This window comes from Silurus meridionalis, chromosome 13 (assembly GCF_014805685.1).
Source record: "Silurus meridionalis isolate SWU-2019-XX chromosome 13, ASM1480568v1, whole genome shotgun sequence".
Lineage (NCBI taxonomy): Eukaryota > Metazoa > Chordata > Actinopteri > Siluriformes > Siluridae > Silurus > Silurus meridionalis.
This window is the reverse complement of record NC_060896.1, coordinates 2,023,889-2,042,450: the sequence shown is the minus strand read 5'-3', so window position 1 is coordinate 2,042,450 and position 18,562 is coordinate 2,023,889. Positions and strand designations below refer to the sequence as shown.

Here is an 18,562-nt window from a genome sequence, read left to right as displayed (position 1 = left end):
CTTCTGTAACAATTATCTTCTTTAATATGACTAGCTATTGCTACATGCTACATGACTAGCCTTTACTACATAACTAGATTTTGCTACATGGCTAGCTTCTATCAAATGATTAACTTCTGCTATATAACTAACTTTTGATACAATTATTAATGTATATTAAATGACTAGCGTGTATTACATGACTAGCTTCCAGCTAGGTACTCTTCTCACTCCAGCATGAACTCGAGAGTTTATGGCCTACCTAAGAGCATCAGGCTCGGGCTCAGGCTCAGGCTCGGGCTCGGGCTCAGCTTGAGTCCAGCGCTCTCTATCTTTCTAGCTGTGAAATAAAACGCTGATACCTCGCTTCTTTTTACGTTCATTAAAACGGTTAATATAGCGAATGACATGCTGGTTAGCACCCTGGGTTCCCTGTCTCCTTCTCAGAACACCACCGATTAGCCTGCAATGATGTCTCGCGAAACGCTAGGACCGGACCCCTGCCGCGCACATCGGCTCGGACACCCACCTGCTTCCCTCCCATCGACTCGAACATCTTCTCCAGCTGAACACGAAGCTGCTGTATGTTGTTCAGGAGGATGCAGGGCTGTCAGAGACAGGGAGAGAAAAATAAACACACAGGAAGTTACTTCTTTACTTCCTTCTTTCCTCATATGTCCACACGTATCTCTTCACGTCTTACATCTTCTTACTTGTTGCTATAGGGCCTGTCTGGAAACCCCTGGTCCATTATGGTTTTTGAGAGCCACTTGCATGTTCCTTTCATTTCTATGCATCTATGTTCTCCTTCTTACACAGGTTCTTTTGGTAGAGACAAAAATGGACTCCACAGAACTTTTTTCCACTCATTCACTGTCCAGATCTTTTACTACGTTTGTCGCATAGAAGCAAAAGGAACATTTCTGTGTCTCAAAAACCATTTAAGTTTGCCACCCAAATGGTACCAGTGGCCAAACTCACCCCATTCCTACAGCTGTTACTGGGTGCTACTCAGGTATCAGAGCCTTGTTGTTGTTGTCGTTGTTGTTGTTTTTGTTTTTGTTGTTGTTGGTTTTTGTTAAGCAGGCTGACTGATGACTTACCACTTTCTCTTTGTTCAGGTGGTTACTGAAGTCCTTCAAGATGATGGCGGCGTACTGCAGGAGCACTTTGTTGATCGTCTGCAATCACAAACACAACTGATCTAAACATGTGCTACATACAGCCATCATACACACACACACACACACACACACACACACTCGTCAGTAACATACACATCTGTAACACACGTCTGTAACACCACACTGATGAATTCTGATTGGTCAAATGGTGTTGATTAGACTAGCTTTTACTACATGACTAGCTTTTGCTAAATGACTAGCTTCTACAGCATGATTAGCTTCTACAGCGTGATTAGCTTCTACTGCATGATTAGCTTCTACTGCATGATTAGCTTTTACTACATGACTAGCTAGCAGTCGACTGATTGAGTTCTTTGGCATTTTTATTAATCAGCATCAGCTGATTGTGCTGCAAATTAGGCCGATTATTAGGTGGGCGCATCTGAGACACCAAACTGCGCGTCTGTGCTTACGTGAGGGAAAATACCTCTCTTATACCAGCAGGTGGCAGTATTCTATATTGGACATCCAAACAGCGAAACCGGAAGAGTTAGCTACTGTAAATATTGCTAACGGATTCGTGTAGCTTTTATCATTCATGTCTGCTAAGTTGCAAAGACAACAGCAGGAATGACAAGAAGTTTTTTTTTACGCGTGCTTATTCGCTAAGCTAATTAGCAAATCGGATTCTCTTTCGACCGTCACTCATTTTGGCTTGTATAACATTTGGAGAGAGAACTTGAGTGAATTTTTGGAACCGTATTTTTAGCGATCTTTTAACCAGCTGTAGTTTGTAACTATATAAGTTACAATTATTAAATTACATGATGGTTTATAAAAAAAGGTTTTAATTGTTTATTAGAGTCGTTAACTATATACGGTATGGCCAAAAGTATTGTGACACCTGACTTTTCCGGTCGAATGTGGTTCTTTGTCCAAACGGTTACCACAAAGTTAGAGGTACACAATTGAATAGGACATCTTTGTAGACTGAAATTTTTCCTTCACTTAAACTGGGAGACCAAAACCTGTTCCAGGATGACACTGCCCCTTAAGATAGCTTCATGAAGATATGCTGAAGATGAGCACTGATTGCATTTCAGACCTCCTCACCTTCATCTACATCAGTACCTGACTTTACTAACACCCTAGTGGAACATCTTCCCAATAGATTGGAGCTTATTATAACAGCAAATGGGAATTTAGTCATCTATATTTTCAGGTGTCCACACACTTTTGATCAGCCAGTGTATTTAATTCAGCTCGTAAACCCGAATAAACCGGATTGTAAGCCCGTAAATAAAACTAGCGATATTTCCTCAGGATCAATTCTCAGGTGAGCGTTCAAATTAATCTTTCCTTTAACCAAGAGGCCTGGGGTAGAGCACGCACTCTCTCTCTCTCTCTCTCTCTCTCTCTCTCTCTCTCTCTCTTTCTCTCACTCTGTCATCTCTTAATTACAGAGCTAAAGCAGAGCGCTCAAAACCACAACGTTGTTCCTCTCCATTGCTTCTCCCACAGGCCTGTTAGAGTGACTGAGACATGACTGTGTGTGTGTGTGTGTGTGTGTGTGTGTGTGTGTGTGTGTGTGTGTGTGTGTGTGTGTGTGTGTGAAAGATTGAAAGAGACACCAATGAAGAATGGCTTTGCCCTTTTCAATTCATTTGCATTCAGTAGAAACAGCAAGCCAGGATCTGGGATGGGATTACCTAATCATCCATCCATGCACGAGAGAGAGTGTGTGTGTGTGTGTGTGTGTGTGTGTGTGTGTGTGTGTCCATTCCCCACTCAGACGTACGACACAGTTTCTGATAGGTCCTGGTGACATACTGATACGTCATGAAGCTCCTGAAATCTCACGTGTAGGAAAATATATATAAATGTTCAAACATGGAAGTTTACATATGAAATCTGGCCTAAAGTTCCTGGACACCCGACTATAAGATTGATATGTAAATCTTTTTGAACGTCCTATTTCCACATTCCACTCCTCTGGGAAGATGTTCCTCTAGATTTTATGAAGATTTGTGGAGATCACAGGGGCAGTGTCATGCTGGAGCAGGTTTGGGTCTCCTAGTTCAGGTGAAGGCAGAATTTCATGCTCCTGCATCCAAAGTAAAGATTTTGTGGTAACAGGTTGCAGAAAAAAACACAAATGGCTGGAAAAGTCGGAAATCCAAACTCCTAACAAACTCGTAGCTGCGACCGTGTGAGAAGCTTCATACATTATAACGTCAACGCAAGCAGCTAATCAATTATGTTTTATAGAACAGAATGCTGTCTGTGATATGATTGTTAAAATCAAAACTACCGATTTATAAACGTGTAAGAAACGTTCACTTTAACACTTTTATGAATCTGTAGTTTTAAATCTGTAGTTTAGTTACTATAGAAACCACGAAGCGTTTTAAAATCCTCTGTTGTTAAGATGCTGCAAAAGCTAGTCAAGTAGCAGAAGCTAATCATGTAGCAGAAGCTAGTCATGTAGTAGAAGCTAGTTATGTAGCAGAAGTTAGTCATGTAGCAGAAGCTAGTCATGTTATTGAAGCTAATCATGTAGCAAAAGCTAGTCATGTAAAAGAAGCTAGTCATCTAATAGAAGCTAGTTTTGTAGTAGGCACTAGTCATGTAGCAGAAGCTAGTTATGTAGCAGGCGCTAGTCTCTTTAATAGATATCAGTTTTAAAAGAACACATGGCTCACTGATGTTTTCACTGCTACTATAGTTTAATATTCAGATCCGTGTTCATGTTTGTTTTAGACGAATTATCTGTTAAATCTGAATTATGTTTTTTTCTTAGGTTCCACCATGAGCTTGTAACCAAGATTAGTGATTTAATTTAACAAGGAACGGTTTTCTGTTTTAAAACTGTCTGAGAGTTTATATAATTATATTTAGCCTGGAAGATACACGCTTAGTTGTACATCATCAGCATGGAGCACTCGTGTCTCCCCAGACCCACAGCTCAGATTAGGAGTATCTCTACGCGTGATCTTTTTAAACCTTGAGGACCATGATAAATGCAAATCAGCAAAAAAAAATGCGATCCAGAGCCTCAGGGCCTTTTCTCTGTGCTCGAGTCTTCAGAGCTCTTTAATCGGCAGACTGGGACACTTACTTTAGCAAATCTGCACATGAAGTGAGCGAGGGCTTGAGGGTTCGGGCACTCAAGCTTCTTGATGATCTCGAAGCTCTGGTTGAGTTGCGTGAACACGTCCACCACGGAGCAGGAGAACAGAGCATGCTCAGACGTCTGCTGGAACTGTGGAAAGAAAGAGAGACAGTGGAAGCTAGTGGGTTAGTAAGAATGGTATTGTCTTGGCCACAGTAAAGCATTCGTATTAAAAAGATAAAGCGCTAAAACAGGGAGCATTTGCAGTTCATTTACATTTACATTGATGGCATTGGACAGACACAATTTATTTAGAGTGGCTTATAATGTTCCAGGCCCTTTGGACCTAGGAGGAATAGGGCAGCAGGCAATGGTACCTCAATGGTTAAGTTGTTGGAAAGTGGGTAGTTCAAATCCCAGTACCGCAAAGCTGTTATTGCTCTAGAGATCTAGATCTTTATGCTCTAGAGAATGTATGGTGCTGTCCATTATCAGTAATGGACAGTAAGTGCAAGTGGTCTTACTTTTCTCAACTACATTTAGCATAATCAGTCATTCATTTAAATTTATTTGTGGATTATACAAACGCAGTGAGTCACCAATCAGGGTCAAGCAGGTTGTTCTGATTGGCGCTTGGTGCATCTACTGATCACCAACATACAGTTCAGCATCAGTTCAACAGCAAGCAGAACATTTAGAGAGAGGAATAAATGATGATGAAACTTCAGACATGATTTTTTAAGTGTTTTCAGCTCATGATAATTGTAATAGAAATCAATCAGTGTTTGAGTCATTAATTTCATTCTATTAATAGATCAGTGTGCTGAGAGTCACATTCGAGTCTTATTACATCAACTGGGTTCATTAGGCAAAGAGTCTTGTGACAAAAATACCAATATGAACATTGTAGCCATAATAAATCATAGTACTTTGGATACTTGAGTAAATTTAAAGGCAAATATTCACTGTCCATGGTCCTGAAAGCATGGCACGGAATATAAAGCTAATGTAATATAGATATGCAGATAACCTCAAGCTGTATGTCACAGACCATGCAGCTTAATATACAATTTATGATAATATACATGTAGCTCACATACGATGATCTGGGTTGCTGTGAAACTGACATACACTTGCAGTTCTGCCTACTCTACAACCTGCGCAGTATTTGGTACAGTTCATAAAAATAGCTGTATTAATTAAAGAAATGCTGGTTTGGTGCAGAACACCACCTAGGGACTAATTTGGGGAAAATTGGCAGAATTGTACTCTATTTATTCTAGTACTAATTACCGCTTTGTGCGGCAGTTGTGTAGGAAGAGCGATCGCAGAAAAGATGTTTCATTTCTGTGTACTGCTAAAATTCATAACAAGACATCTGCAAGTCTAATCGATAATTGTGTTATTCCTACTCACAAAAGCAGCTTTATTATCAAGAGTCCTATCAAACTCGCCAGATGACTTGTGCAGATGTTGTGGGCTTGAAGCAATTAGCAGAGTAATAGAATCAAGGCTCTTTGTTTTTTTGAGACGGAGACAAACGCATGGCAGTAAATGACTCTCGGTGGTTGCAACGTTTAACTTCTGGGCAGAATGCTGCCAGTTCAAATCCCAGAACCAGCATGCTGCCACTGCTGGGCCCTTAATCAAGGCCCTTAAGCTTCAACTGCTCAGTTGTATACATGAGACAGTTGTAAGTCTCCTGGATTCTAAGGAAGTCTGCCAAATGCGGTAAATGTAAATGCTACATCACAATTGGAAGCCAGTGGTGTCTATGGAAGGATGTGCTTCTATGCCTGCGTTGAAACTCCTTAATGACTGACAATATGACACTTTAATCTCCAGCACGAGTTTAGAGCAGGAAATCAAACACGGCCCCCAGAGGACTCACCCCATCTTTTTTGTCTCTCTCCAGGGCACCGTTGAGGAAATCCATGGCAACGTCTTCATTCTCATCCAGCCACTGAATCACAAAAGGCTCGAACCACCTGCCGGGAGACAGATTCACACTGCATTGCTGCAAGATTTACAGCTTCCACGCTGCTCAAAAAGCAGCACTCTCGCTTTGTGCAATAAGAACAATACAAAGGTTTTCAAAGGCGCCTTTGAAAACACTCAAGGACACCGTAGAATTTAGTGTTAATAATAAACATCAAGACAAAACACAAACGAACGCTGTTTAACTGTTAAAACTGTTTAGAAAAATCGAAGTTTTAAGACATGATTTAAAAGTGGTCAGTTACTTTCTCATATAGATTGTGGAAGAGAATTCCAAAGATGAAGATCTGAGAGCACGTTTTGAGGGAGCAAGATTATGAAAAGCTTTCAAAGTGAGAAGCAGAATCTTGTACTCTACTTGAAATTTAACAAGAAGCCAGTGTAGCTAATAGAGGACAGGAGAGAAGATGAAGGAGGTTCTAGTAATCATACGGGCAGCTGAGTTCTGGACCAACTGATGTTTATGAAGGAATTTATGAGGTTACCTGAACTTACAATAATCAATGTGTGAAGTAACTAGAGCAAGGATAGCTGTGGAAGACTTCAGGTAAGAGTGCAAAAGATGTTCTTGTAACTGTTCGCCTCAGCTGTGTTTGTGCCACCGTACCTCCTCGCCATCCACAAACATCTGCTCATCTGGGGATTCCGATGCATCAAAATTCATCCACATGGTTCAGGCCAGCTGGACGTCAGGTCGCCTGAGTTATTCACAGGTACGAGGGCCGATGCAAAGCCTTCATGAATGTATAAAAAGACACTTCCATCTGGAATCGGTGCTGACATTTTTTACACACGCCCAGGGGTCGCACTTTCAGGCATCAAACCGGTTTCAATTACTGACCGCAGCCCATCTGCTGCACTGTGCTATACATATATCGCCCCCCTTCTGCCCCATCCATCAAAACAAAACGATGAGCGTAGGAACACTGCTGAGCAGATATTATTCACACAGCGGATCATTTTCAACACAATAGTGACTCTGGCCTGGTGTGTGTTTCTTGCTTACCAGAAATATCCACAAATATCCAGCTGGATCATGTAGTGTGGTACTGATACCAAACCCAGAACTATCCATACAAGAGTACCTTGAGTTAACCATGTCAACCAATCACACAGCCTTTAATCCAGGGTGAAATATTCGCTATTAGACACGGCTATTAAACACTGCATGAGTTGAAAACAGATTCACTTCACAGGTTGAGTGATGCTACTGAACAAGAAAAATGAGAACACAATTTGTAGTGAGCTGGAAAAGGGTGTAAAGCACCAGTAGGTTGTATCCTGTGCACTGAGAGAATCTATACAACTGTAATACAGAGACGTACATTATTATTACATATATTTAATATTTATACTGTGTATATATGAGACTGTAAGATTCAGCAATTCGCATTGGCGCATCGGCGTTAAAGTTAACGATGTGATGCACTGAAAAGAACATATTTGCATCAGCAAAAACCGATCTATTTATATAATAATTCTTAGTAGATGCGCTTTAACTTTTATTATTTAGAAAGTGATCAAAGATTTGTGACCAATATTTGATTTTGTTTCTCTCAGCACCACTGATGCTACGTAGTGATTTTAGAGGGAGAGCACATGTAGGACGTTTTGGAGACAAGGTGAGGGAGGTGAGATTGAGATGGTTTGGACATGTGCAGAGGAGGGACATGGGGTATATCAGTAGGAGAATGCTGAGCATGGAGCCACCAGGAAGGAGAAAAAGAGGAAGACCAAGGAGAAGGTTTATGGATGTGGTGAGGGAAGACATGCAGGTAGTTGGTTTGAAAGAGGCAGATGTAGAAGATGGGGGTATGGAGACGGATGATCCGTTGTGGCGCCTTCTAATGGGAGCAGCTGAAATTTGTTGCAAGCCAATTTGTTGTGATTCTTATCATCCAACTTCAATAGTCTATGTTTTGTCCCCCAATCCTGGACCGCTGTATACGGCTGTATGTGTTCCATTAGAACAAGCGAGTTAATGGTGCTGATGAAGGTAGAGGAGAATGAACCTTCACAGATGAGCTTGAGAGTGTGTACAAAGCAGCAACAAGGTTGTAGCATATAATAAAATTGCAGCTAAAAAAGCTAATTATGCTGGATACAAAGAAACCAACTGCCACAACTAGGGGAACGAGCTTCTGTGGTCCGGCCTCTAGTGGTCTACGTGAGGGGTGACACAGAGGTCTGTAATGACCCCCCGCTCGTGTTGTTCCCCTGACATAAAAAAGCCGCTCCGCTGGAATGATGACGCCATAAAATACACAGATAGGCGCGTTTATATACGACGACAGCAAGTCGTTTCTCATTAAAAAACCCTGGCCATACGTCCGACTGTAAATCAGAGGCAGAAGGGGGCGCCGTTAAAAATGACCTAACTCACAATTGAAGCGTACGGCACGAGACCGCGGCCGGATGGATCGTGTTTAGTGTGTGTGTGATAGAGAGTTATGGTGATGGTGAAGAGGTTAAAGAAAAGCATGCTGGGAATTCACAGCCAGCGGAGGTGCGAGCGTAAACACAGCATGGCTCGAGAGTTATGAGCGAAAGCCCTCGTGAAACACATTTCACACGTCACGCAAGCAGTAAAAAAGATTCTGCAGCCGTTTTCATCGGACGTGATGAAGCGCTTTTTTTTTTGCCAAAAGCATTTGGACACCTGACTATTCTACTTGAATGAGGTTCCTTCCCAAACTGTAAGTTGGAGGCACTCAACGATATTTACTAGGAGAATACAGCCAGCTCCATGGAGATATACTTAACCTTGGTTGAAAGATGTGGAAGATCTCCTGCTATAAAGCTCTGACTGCACCTCAGACCTCCTAGCCTCACCTCTCCTTCTCACCACTCTTGTGTCTAAATAAATTATATTATTATTATAACTGCAAATGCAGACTCAATGTGGAATGAGATGTTCAAAAAACAACCTTTTGTCCAACAGCTATGTAGAAAAGCTGCTATAATGTAAATGAAAGTAAGAACTGACGTGTCTCAGAGGCATTCCTGATGCTCTTAATGGATAATAATTGTGAAAAAAAGTCTGACATTGAGTGGAGGTGGAGCTGGAGGTAGCAGAGCTGAAGATGTTGAGATGTTTGTTGTGAGTGATGAGGATGGAAATGAGTTTATTAGAGGGACAGCGCATGTAGGACATTTTGGAGACAAGGTGAGGGAGGTGAGATTGAGATGGTTTGGACATGTGCAGAGGAGGGACATGGGGTACATCAGTAGGAGAATGCTGAGGATGGAGACACCAGGAAGGAGGAAAAGAGGAAGACCATGGAGGAGGTTTATGGATGTGGTGAGAGAAGACATGCAGGTGGTTGCTTTAAAAGAGGCAGATGTAGAGGACAGGGGGGTATAGAGACGGATGATCCGCTGTGGCGCCCCCTAATGGGAGAAGCCAAAAGAAGAAGAAGAATCTTGTGGCACTATTTTATCTCTGTGTGTGATGTGGAGCAGCAGAATTCTATCTCTAACGAGCCGTATATTAAATTAGGAAGAAAAATGAAATGTTTTTCTGGTTTATTCAGTCAGTTTTGCTCTGCAAACATCAATGAGAGCTTAAACTTGAGGAGACCATGGTATGAGGTGATGATCCACAGTTAGGTGTGAGGCCTTACACCATTCTAATGTTTCACCTCAGGCTGTTATTAACCTCCACAATGTGCACCAACATCCTGTAACACTGATCTAGCGCTGGATGATCACTTACTTATAGGCAGTGAAGAACATCAGCATGTTATTTCAGGATAACATCTCAATAGATTAATGGAAGTTTGACATTTATTTCGGGTCCATTAGAATCACAGCGCCGTTTTAAACTGGTGAAAACCCTGGCAAAGTCTCCTCGGGTGTGCTTGCATTGCAGGACGTGTCAAGGGTTATCAGTGAAGTTAATTGGTAACGCTGTGTGTGTGTTTTCATCGCGTACATCCGCCTCACAGCCTCACCTCAGTGCTGGGTGAATTAAACAAATGAAACAGGAGCACAGCTTGAGGCAGGAAGAAGGATTCAGCGTGTTTTGTGTTCCAATCGTAATACAAAGTCGATGATATCAGCAGTTATTCGAAGATGGAAAGAAGATGACACTGTTGCTTTTTTTTTACACTGCATTCTGGGATATACACAACCAGGTCAAAAACTTTGTAAACATCTGACCATGAGATTCAAGAGAAAATCATTTACTGTTATATTAAGCTAAATTCTCCTGGGGAGATGTTCTAGTAGCTGTTGTGGAGATTTATGGAAGTTCATTCAAACACAAGGGTGTTAGTAAAGTCAGGTACTGATGCTGGTAAGGTGACGAGGTCCCGGGTGCAGTCAGCGTACACATTTAATAATTGAATAGAGTTGGAGTGCTGTAGCAGGAGATCTTCTACATGCATGGGGACATTGTGATGCTGGAACAGGTTTTCAAATGAAAGGAAAAATTCATGCTCCTTCATCCAAAGACATCCGGCGTAATTGTGTGCCTTCATCTTTCTTTGCTGGAGACGAACCACATGTGGCAGGAATACTCAGATGTCCCAATACTTTAGTTCACAGAGTTTATCGAGCTTGAAAAAGCACATTATTAGATAATGAGTGTCATGGCACCTGTTAATAAAGTAAATGGGCGCAGTGGTCATTATATTTTAAACTGATTTTGAAAAAGGGTGAATGGAGTTCTGTAACGCAGACGGATCGGGTTTGAGCTTCAGTGCGAGACTCGGACTCTCAGTGATGTGTGCCAACTGCTCAGGTCGGGGTATTGTGCTATTTCAGACAGCGCCATTGAGATTGATGTTAATAAATAGCACAGCTGCAGCAGCTCTTCTATTCTGTCTCCTCTCAGCAGGAAAATCAATCACACTCAAGAGGTGTGTGTGTGTGTGTGTGTGTGTGTGTGTGTGTGTGTGTGTGTGTGTGTTTTGATTGACAGGTGTGTCGATGCGGCCTGAGACTCGACCCGCGCTGTCATCCCACCCTTGTCACTCTCCTGACTGTCTCTAATGGATTAGATGCCGTTTTGGTGGCAAGAGCCGAAGAAAAGGGCAGCAAGCACCGGCAAAATAGGCTCAGATAGATGGTAGGTAATTCTGTGCGCATGTGTGTGTGTGTGTGTGTGTGTGTGTGTAAATGGCAGTCAATTGAGCAAGAGGTCATCAGCTGTGTCTGAAACATCTGGCAGCTGACGTGACGCCTTACTGTCTAATAAATCATGTGTCTTTAAGGCAGAAAAAGAAATTGGTCAGAGACACGTTTTGAAGGATGTGATGCAACATCTTGTTGCTAGGATACGAGCATACACAAACACACACACAAACACACACACATACACACACACATATATATATATATATATATATATATATAAAACGGAAGCATAAAGGCCGTGTCTTGTTTAATATGACTGACACACAAAGGCCACACCTTCTTCAATATGACTAAAGGACAGAAGACACGCCTCTTTTAATACAACTTAAGCATAAAGGCCACGCCTCTTTAAATATGACTAAAGCATAAAGACCACGCAACTTTCAATACAACTTAAGCATTAAGGCCACACCTCCTTCAATATAACTGAAGCATAAAGGTCATGCCTCCTTCAATATAACTGAAGCATGAAGGCCACGCCTCTTTCAATATAACTAAAGCATGAAGGTCACGCCTTCTTCAATATAACTGAAGCATGAAGGCCACGCCTCTTTCAATATAACTGAAGCAATAAAGTCACACCTCTTTCAATATAACTGAAGCAAAAAGGCCACGCCTCTTTCAATATAACTGAAGCACGAAGGCCACACCTCTTTCAATATAACTTAAGCATGAAGGCCACGCCTCCTTCAATATAACTAAAGCACGTAAGCACGTTAAAGCACGTACAAAGAAGGTAATAAAGGTGTGGTTTGGAGACGTCTCCTTCACTGTTAATGAAGCACATAGGAAACACCCTGACAGTGTTTTAGTTACAAAACCACACCTTTATTACATTCTTCATTAAACAGTTGGCTTTTTACGATGAAGACACACTGGCCACACCTTCTTGACTGAGAATGATGGACCATGGCCACTTCCAAGCACCCAAATGGTGACAATAAAGCTAAATAAGAAGCATTGAACTGGACCAGGAAATACCATGATGTCCATCAGAATGCATCGATCCATTATATATGTGTGTGTGTGTGTGTGTGTGTGTGTGTGTGTATACAGTATGTGTGTGTGAGTGTGTGTGTGAGAGTTTACTCACAGGGAATATTCTGGAGGTGTCCCCTTGAAGGCCGGAAGGTCTCGTACGTATTCGTTGTAGAACCATTTGACTTTGAAGTGCAGATTCATGTACTCGGTGCTCTTACACAGCCGGTGTTTCTCGTGCTCTGTGTGCAGACGAGGAAAGTTTCCGTTTATTGTTCATTGTCATATGCACAGAAAAGAAACATGTTCACCTATAAAATGAAATTCTTCATTTGCTGTCCACAATTAAAGCCACAAACAAATAAACAAATAAATATAGGTATAAATAATTGTATGCAGAGTAGAATACAAAACCAAAACCAGTCAATCAAGTGTGTGTACCAGAGTCCACAATAAATGTTCAAACTCCACAATGTGTGTGAAAAAACAGATCAATAACTCACAGCTTAGTTATTTATAAAGTTTCTTTTGTTTATATTTAATTCAATTATTTCTAATGAATATAAAAATAATTAAAACTTGTTAGAATCATGTGAATAATCTCTAATAACATCCATCTTATTGTGTATGCAGTCTCTTTCCAGCACACCTGAATTTAGATCAAAGACTTCTTACATCACTGACTTCTTACATTACTGACTTCTTACATCACATACTTCTTACATCAAAGACTTCTTACATCACTGACTTCTTACATCAAAGACTTCTTACATCACTGACTTCTTACATCACTGACTTCTTATATCACTGACTTCTTACATCACTGACTTCTTACATCACTGACTTCTTACATCAAAGACTTCTTATATCACTGACTTCTTACATCACTGACTTCTTACATCAAAGACTTCTTATATCACTGACTTCTTACATCACTGACTTCTTACATCACAGACTTCTTATATCACTGACTTCTTACATCACAGACTTCTTACATCACTGACTTCTTATATCACTGACTTACATCACAGACTTCTTACATCACTGACCTCTTACATCAAAGACTTCTTATATCACTGACTTCTTACATCACTGACTTCTTACATCACAGACTTCTTACATCAAAGACTTCTTACATCACTGACTTCTTACATCAAAGACTTTTTACTTACTGACTTCTTACATCAAATACTTCTTACATCACAGACTTCTTACATCACAGACTTCTTATATCACTGACTTCTTACATCACTGACTTACATCAAAGACTTCTTATATCACTGACTTCTTACATCACAGACTTCTTACATCACTGACTTCTTACATCAAAGACTTCTTATATCACTGACTTCTTACATCACTGACTTCTTACATTACAGACTTCTTACATCAAAGACTTCTTACATCACTGACTTCTTACATCAAAGACTTTTTACTTACTGACTTCTTACATCAAATACTTTTTACTTACTGACTTCTTACATCACAGACTTCTTATATCACTGACTTCTTACATCACAGACTTCTTACATCAAAGACTTCTTATATCACTGACTTCTTACATCACAGACTTCTTACATCACTGACTTCTTACATCAAATACTTCTTATATCACTGACTTCTTATATCACTGACTTCTTACATCACTGACTTCTTACATCAAAGACTTCTTATCACTGACTTCTTACATCACTGACTTACATCACTGACTTCTTATATCACTGACTTCTTACATCACAGACTTCTTACATCACTGACTTCTTACATCAAAGACTTCTTATATCACTGAATTCTTACATTACTGACTTCTTACATCAAAGACTTTTTACTTACTGACTTCTTACATCAAAGACTTTTACTTACTGACTTCTTACATCACAGACTTCTTATATCACTGACTTCTTACATCACAGACTTCTTACATCAAAGACTTCTATATCACTGACTTCTTACATCACTGACTTCTTACATCAAAGACTTCTTACATCACTGACTTCTTACATCACTGACTTACATCAAAGACTTCTTATATCACTGACTTCTTACATCACTGACTTCTAACATCGATGACTTCTTACATCAAAGACTTCTTACATCACTGACTTCTTACATCACTGACTTCTTACATCAAAGACTTCTTATATCACTGACTTCTTAGATCACAGACTTCTTACATCAAAGACTTCTTATATCACTGACTTCTTACATCACTGACTTCTTACATCAAAGACTTTATATCACTGACTTCTTAGATCACAGACTTCTTACATCAAAGACTTCTTATATCACTGACTTACATCACTGACTTCTTACATCAAAGACTTCTTATATCACTGACTTCTTACATCACTGACTTCTTACATCACAGACTTCTTATATCACTGACTTCTTACATCACTGACTTCTTACATCAAAGACTTCTTATATCACTGACTTCTTACATCACAGACTTCTTACATCACTGACTTCTTATATCACTGACTTCTTACATCACAGACTTCTTACATCACTGACTTCTTACATCACAGACTTCTTATATCACTGACTTCTTACATCACTGACTTCTTACATCACAGACTTCTTACATCAAAGACTTCTTACATCACTGACTTCTTACATCAAAGACTTTTTACTTACTGACTTCTTACATCAAATACTTCTTACATCACAGACTTCTTACATCACAGACTTCTTATATCACTGACTTCTTACATCACAGACTTCTTACATCAAAGACTTCTTATATCACTGACTTCTTACATCACAGACTTCTTACATCACTGACTTCTTACATCAAAGACTTCTTATATCACTGACTTCTTACATCACTGACTTCTTACATCACAGACTTCTTACATCAAAGACTTCTTACATCACTGACTTCTTACATCAAAGACTTTTTACTTACTGACTTCTTACATCAAATACTTTTTACTTACTGACTTCTTACATCACAGACTTCTTATATCACTGACTTCTTACATCACAGACTTCTTACATCAAAGACTTCTTATATCACTGACTTCTTACATCACAGACTTCTTACATCACTGACTTCTTACATCAAAGACTTCTTAAATCACCGACTTCTTAAATCACTGACTTGTTATATCAAAGACTGCAACTTTGATGCAATGACACACTGCAGCTTTAATGTAAAAGTGACAGACTGTAGCTTTAGTAAAACTTACTCACTGAAGCTTTAAAATATCCTACAACCTGCAGTTTTAATATAAACTTTATAATGCCTCCCTGTTGCTTTAATTCAAATTACAGTTTATATTTCAGGTTATATAATATTTTATTATTAATTATAGTCATGTATATTACAGTAAAAGATCATATTTGTCTTTATTTTTGGTTCTTCTGGGTATGAGACGGATGCCATCATGAGATACACGTGAATAAAACACACGCCGCTGCTTCATTTATCGATTATAGAATTGACTAATCATCAGCAGGCCCTGAACAACAGGCTCCATCAGATCTGAATAAAATATTTCTGATGGTGATTTGGAGAACTGAAGATAATTAGAGTGTGTACATCATTAGTTCAGGGTGAAGTGTTTATTCATCAGCCTGGTGTGTGAGACCGTGGAAAACAAATGCACCACAGCAGAAATCAGAGCTTTGTCACAGGACGTTTGAATAACACCTGGGTATGGGTTGTGTCTCTAAGGGATGACAATGAATTTGGACTTATTTCAGTGGCGCCCCCTCCTGATACGATCCTGAGGACACTTTCTGGGCTGCTACCTTCTACGAGAAATGACGGCTCCTTCTCCTATTTCACAAGTTTTTTTTTCAGCAACACAAAACCCACATCAGTTGCAGATCAAACACATTCTTCAAACATACTCACGACTTCATCAGCACGAGCTCGACTTGACCATGATACCCAGTGACACCGTGCCACTTTGATCACTCGACTCGTTACAATAGCAGAAGAAAATAGAACGCAAAGGAAACTCAGACGTGCCTCGAGGAGAAGCCAAGAAACCCCTTTCGCCCACTCTTATTACCCACAATGCATCAGCATGAATTATTCAGACTGACAGAAGGCCTAAAGACGATTTATTATTTTTTTTTGGAGCTTTTGCATTTCTACCACCGGAAGCCATGATAATGCACTTTCATAAATTATGAGTGAAAAAATGGCGAAGTTTTAAGTAAGCGAAAAACAAATAAAGAAAGAAAGAAATAAAAGACATTTTGCTGTAAAGAAGTACAGTTTCTTTCTGACACACACAAACACACACTCACAAAGAGCAAATCTTTTTCTTCTTTCAGCTGCTCCCATTAGGGGTCGCCACAGCGGATCATCCGTCTCCATACCCCCCTGTCCTCTACATCTGCCTCTTTCACACCAACTACCTGCATGTCTTCCCTCACCACATCCATAAACCTCCTCCTTGGTCTTCCCCTTTTCCTCCTTCCTGGTGTCTCCATCCTCAGCATTCTCCTACTGATATACCCCATGTCCCTCCTCTGCACATGTCCAAACCATCTCAATCTCACCTCCCTCACCTTGTCTCCAAATGTCCTACATGCGCTGTCCCTCTAATAAACAGTCAAAATAAACACAAAATAAACAAAAATAAACAACTTATTTATTCTCTATTTAACATACATATTCTCTATATACAATTTCTCTCTTCATTTAATCACACAAACTAATAAAATAATAAAAATTATAATAATAATTATCATTTGCACAATGATGCTTTTCAAGCATGAATAATAACAATATCACATTGACATAAAAAAGTCCAATCTAACATCCAAACTAACATCCAATCCGAATCTGGAAGTCAAATATGATTAAAAAATAAAAATCAAATTGTAATAATTGTTTGGTAACTCAATTGAGTTTGGATTATTTTTTTATTTGTTTCTTGTAATTAGTTAATAAAATGTTTTGTATTAATTATTTGATGAAAATATGACTATGGAATAGGAATAACTGTACACTGTATTCTGTTTAACTGTAATATCAATTAAAGATTTGACAGAATTGTATTCAAAATTGTAATCTTTAATATTGCTGATGTCTGGAGATAAAGGTCTCGAAAAAATATAAAATACTATTTATTTGATTGATTTGATAAAAAAAATGTAACAAATGATTTTTTTTTTTTTTTAAATGGTGGATTGTATTACATTTGTCAACAAAACAAAAATAAAATTATTTCTTTCTTTGTTCTGGATTTTCTATTCTGGATTTTTTTTCTGGGAGGTGTAAAATCCGACAAAAACTACACACGGAATGAAGAGCTCGGAAATTGATCTTGCACGTGTGCACAACCCGACTCTGAATCCACGTAACTTTCACTCTCGCTCGAGAGAGAATAACGTCTGGGGTGAAACTCAGGATAAACAAAAGGTCTGACCTTCTCAGACATCAAGCTACCTTCAAAATCAACGCTAAACATGTTTAGATGCTTAGGTTTCCAGTAACCACCCCCTCTACACACACACACACACACACACACACACACACACACACACACACACACACACACACACACACACATCCTGTTGGAATTTAATCAGACAATTTCACATCATCCTCAGAGTCAACAAAGGGAGGAAAACACACTCAGGACCCCCGCTAGTTCTCTAACACACACACACACACACACACACACACACACACACACGATAAGGTCACGACTGATGTTCTGATGCAATCAAGAGAAAGAAAAAAAATGACAGAAGAAGTGGGATTTTTTTTAATTGGTTCTTCTTGACCCACTGCACTTCAAATCCAGATTCTTACCGAGATCCAGAATCAGGAGACTAAAGCTCTGAGCTCAGGGGCTTCATTTTACATCACAGTCTGGGATTTAACTTATCTGTCCATTTGTTTCTTTCTGGATCGCTCATGTCTGGGATTTTTTTTCTCCTTCTCATGTGGAATTACAGAGCAAATGACCTACTGCTTGTTTTTTTAGTTTGGCCAGAAGTTTTTACACACCTGACCATAACATTCCAATGTGCTTCTTTAAGAACATCTCATTCCACATTTGCTTTTCTAATAAGCTCCACTCATCTGGGAATTTTGGAATTTGTGGAGATGTTGTGGAGATTTTGTGGAGATTAATTCAGCCCCAAGGGTGTCAGTAAAGTCAGGTAGTGAAGTAGGTGAGGAAGTGAGGAGGCCTGAGGGTGCAGTCAGCGTTCACATAAATGATGTTCAATAGGGTTGGAGCTCTAGAGCAGGAGATCTTCC

General features: G+C 39.7%; 1 protein-coding gene across 3 annotated transcripts in view; it reads right to left on the bottom strand.

Moving 5' to 3' along the window:
- Nucleotides 1-18,562, bottom strand: part of LOC124396082 (protein unc-13 homolog C-like) — a 142,206-nt gene that overhangs the window by 43,021 nt on the left and 80,623 nt on the right. For all 3 annotated transcript variants that reach the window (XM_046865055.1, XM_046865057.1, XM_046865056.1), the window contains 5 exons: nt 12,446-12,572; nt 6,107-6,203; nt 4,222-4,365; nt 1,083-1,160; nt 509-586 (listed from right to left, as the gene is read on the bottom strand). In XM_046865055.1, coding sequence (XP_046721011.1) covers nt 509-586; nt 1,083-1,160; nt 4,222-4,365; nt 6,107-6,203; nt 12,446-12,572 — 524 coding nt within the window. The remainder of the gene's footprint in view (nt 1-508; nt 587-1,082; nt 1,161-4,221; nt 4,366-6,106; nt 6,204-12,445; nt 12,573-18,562) is intronic.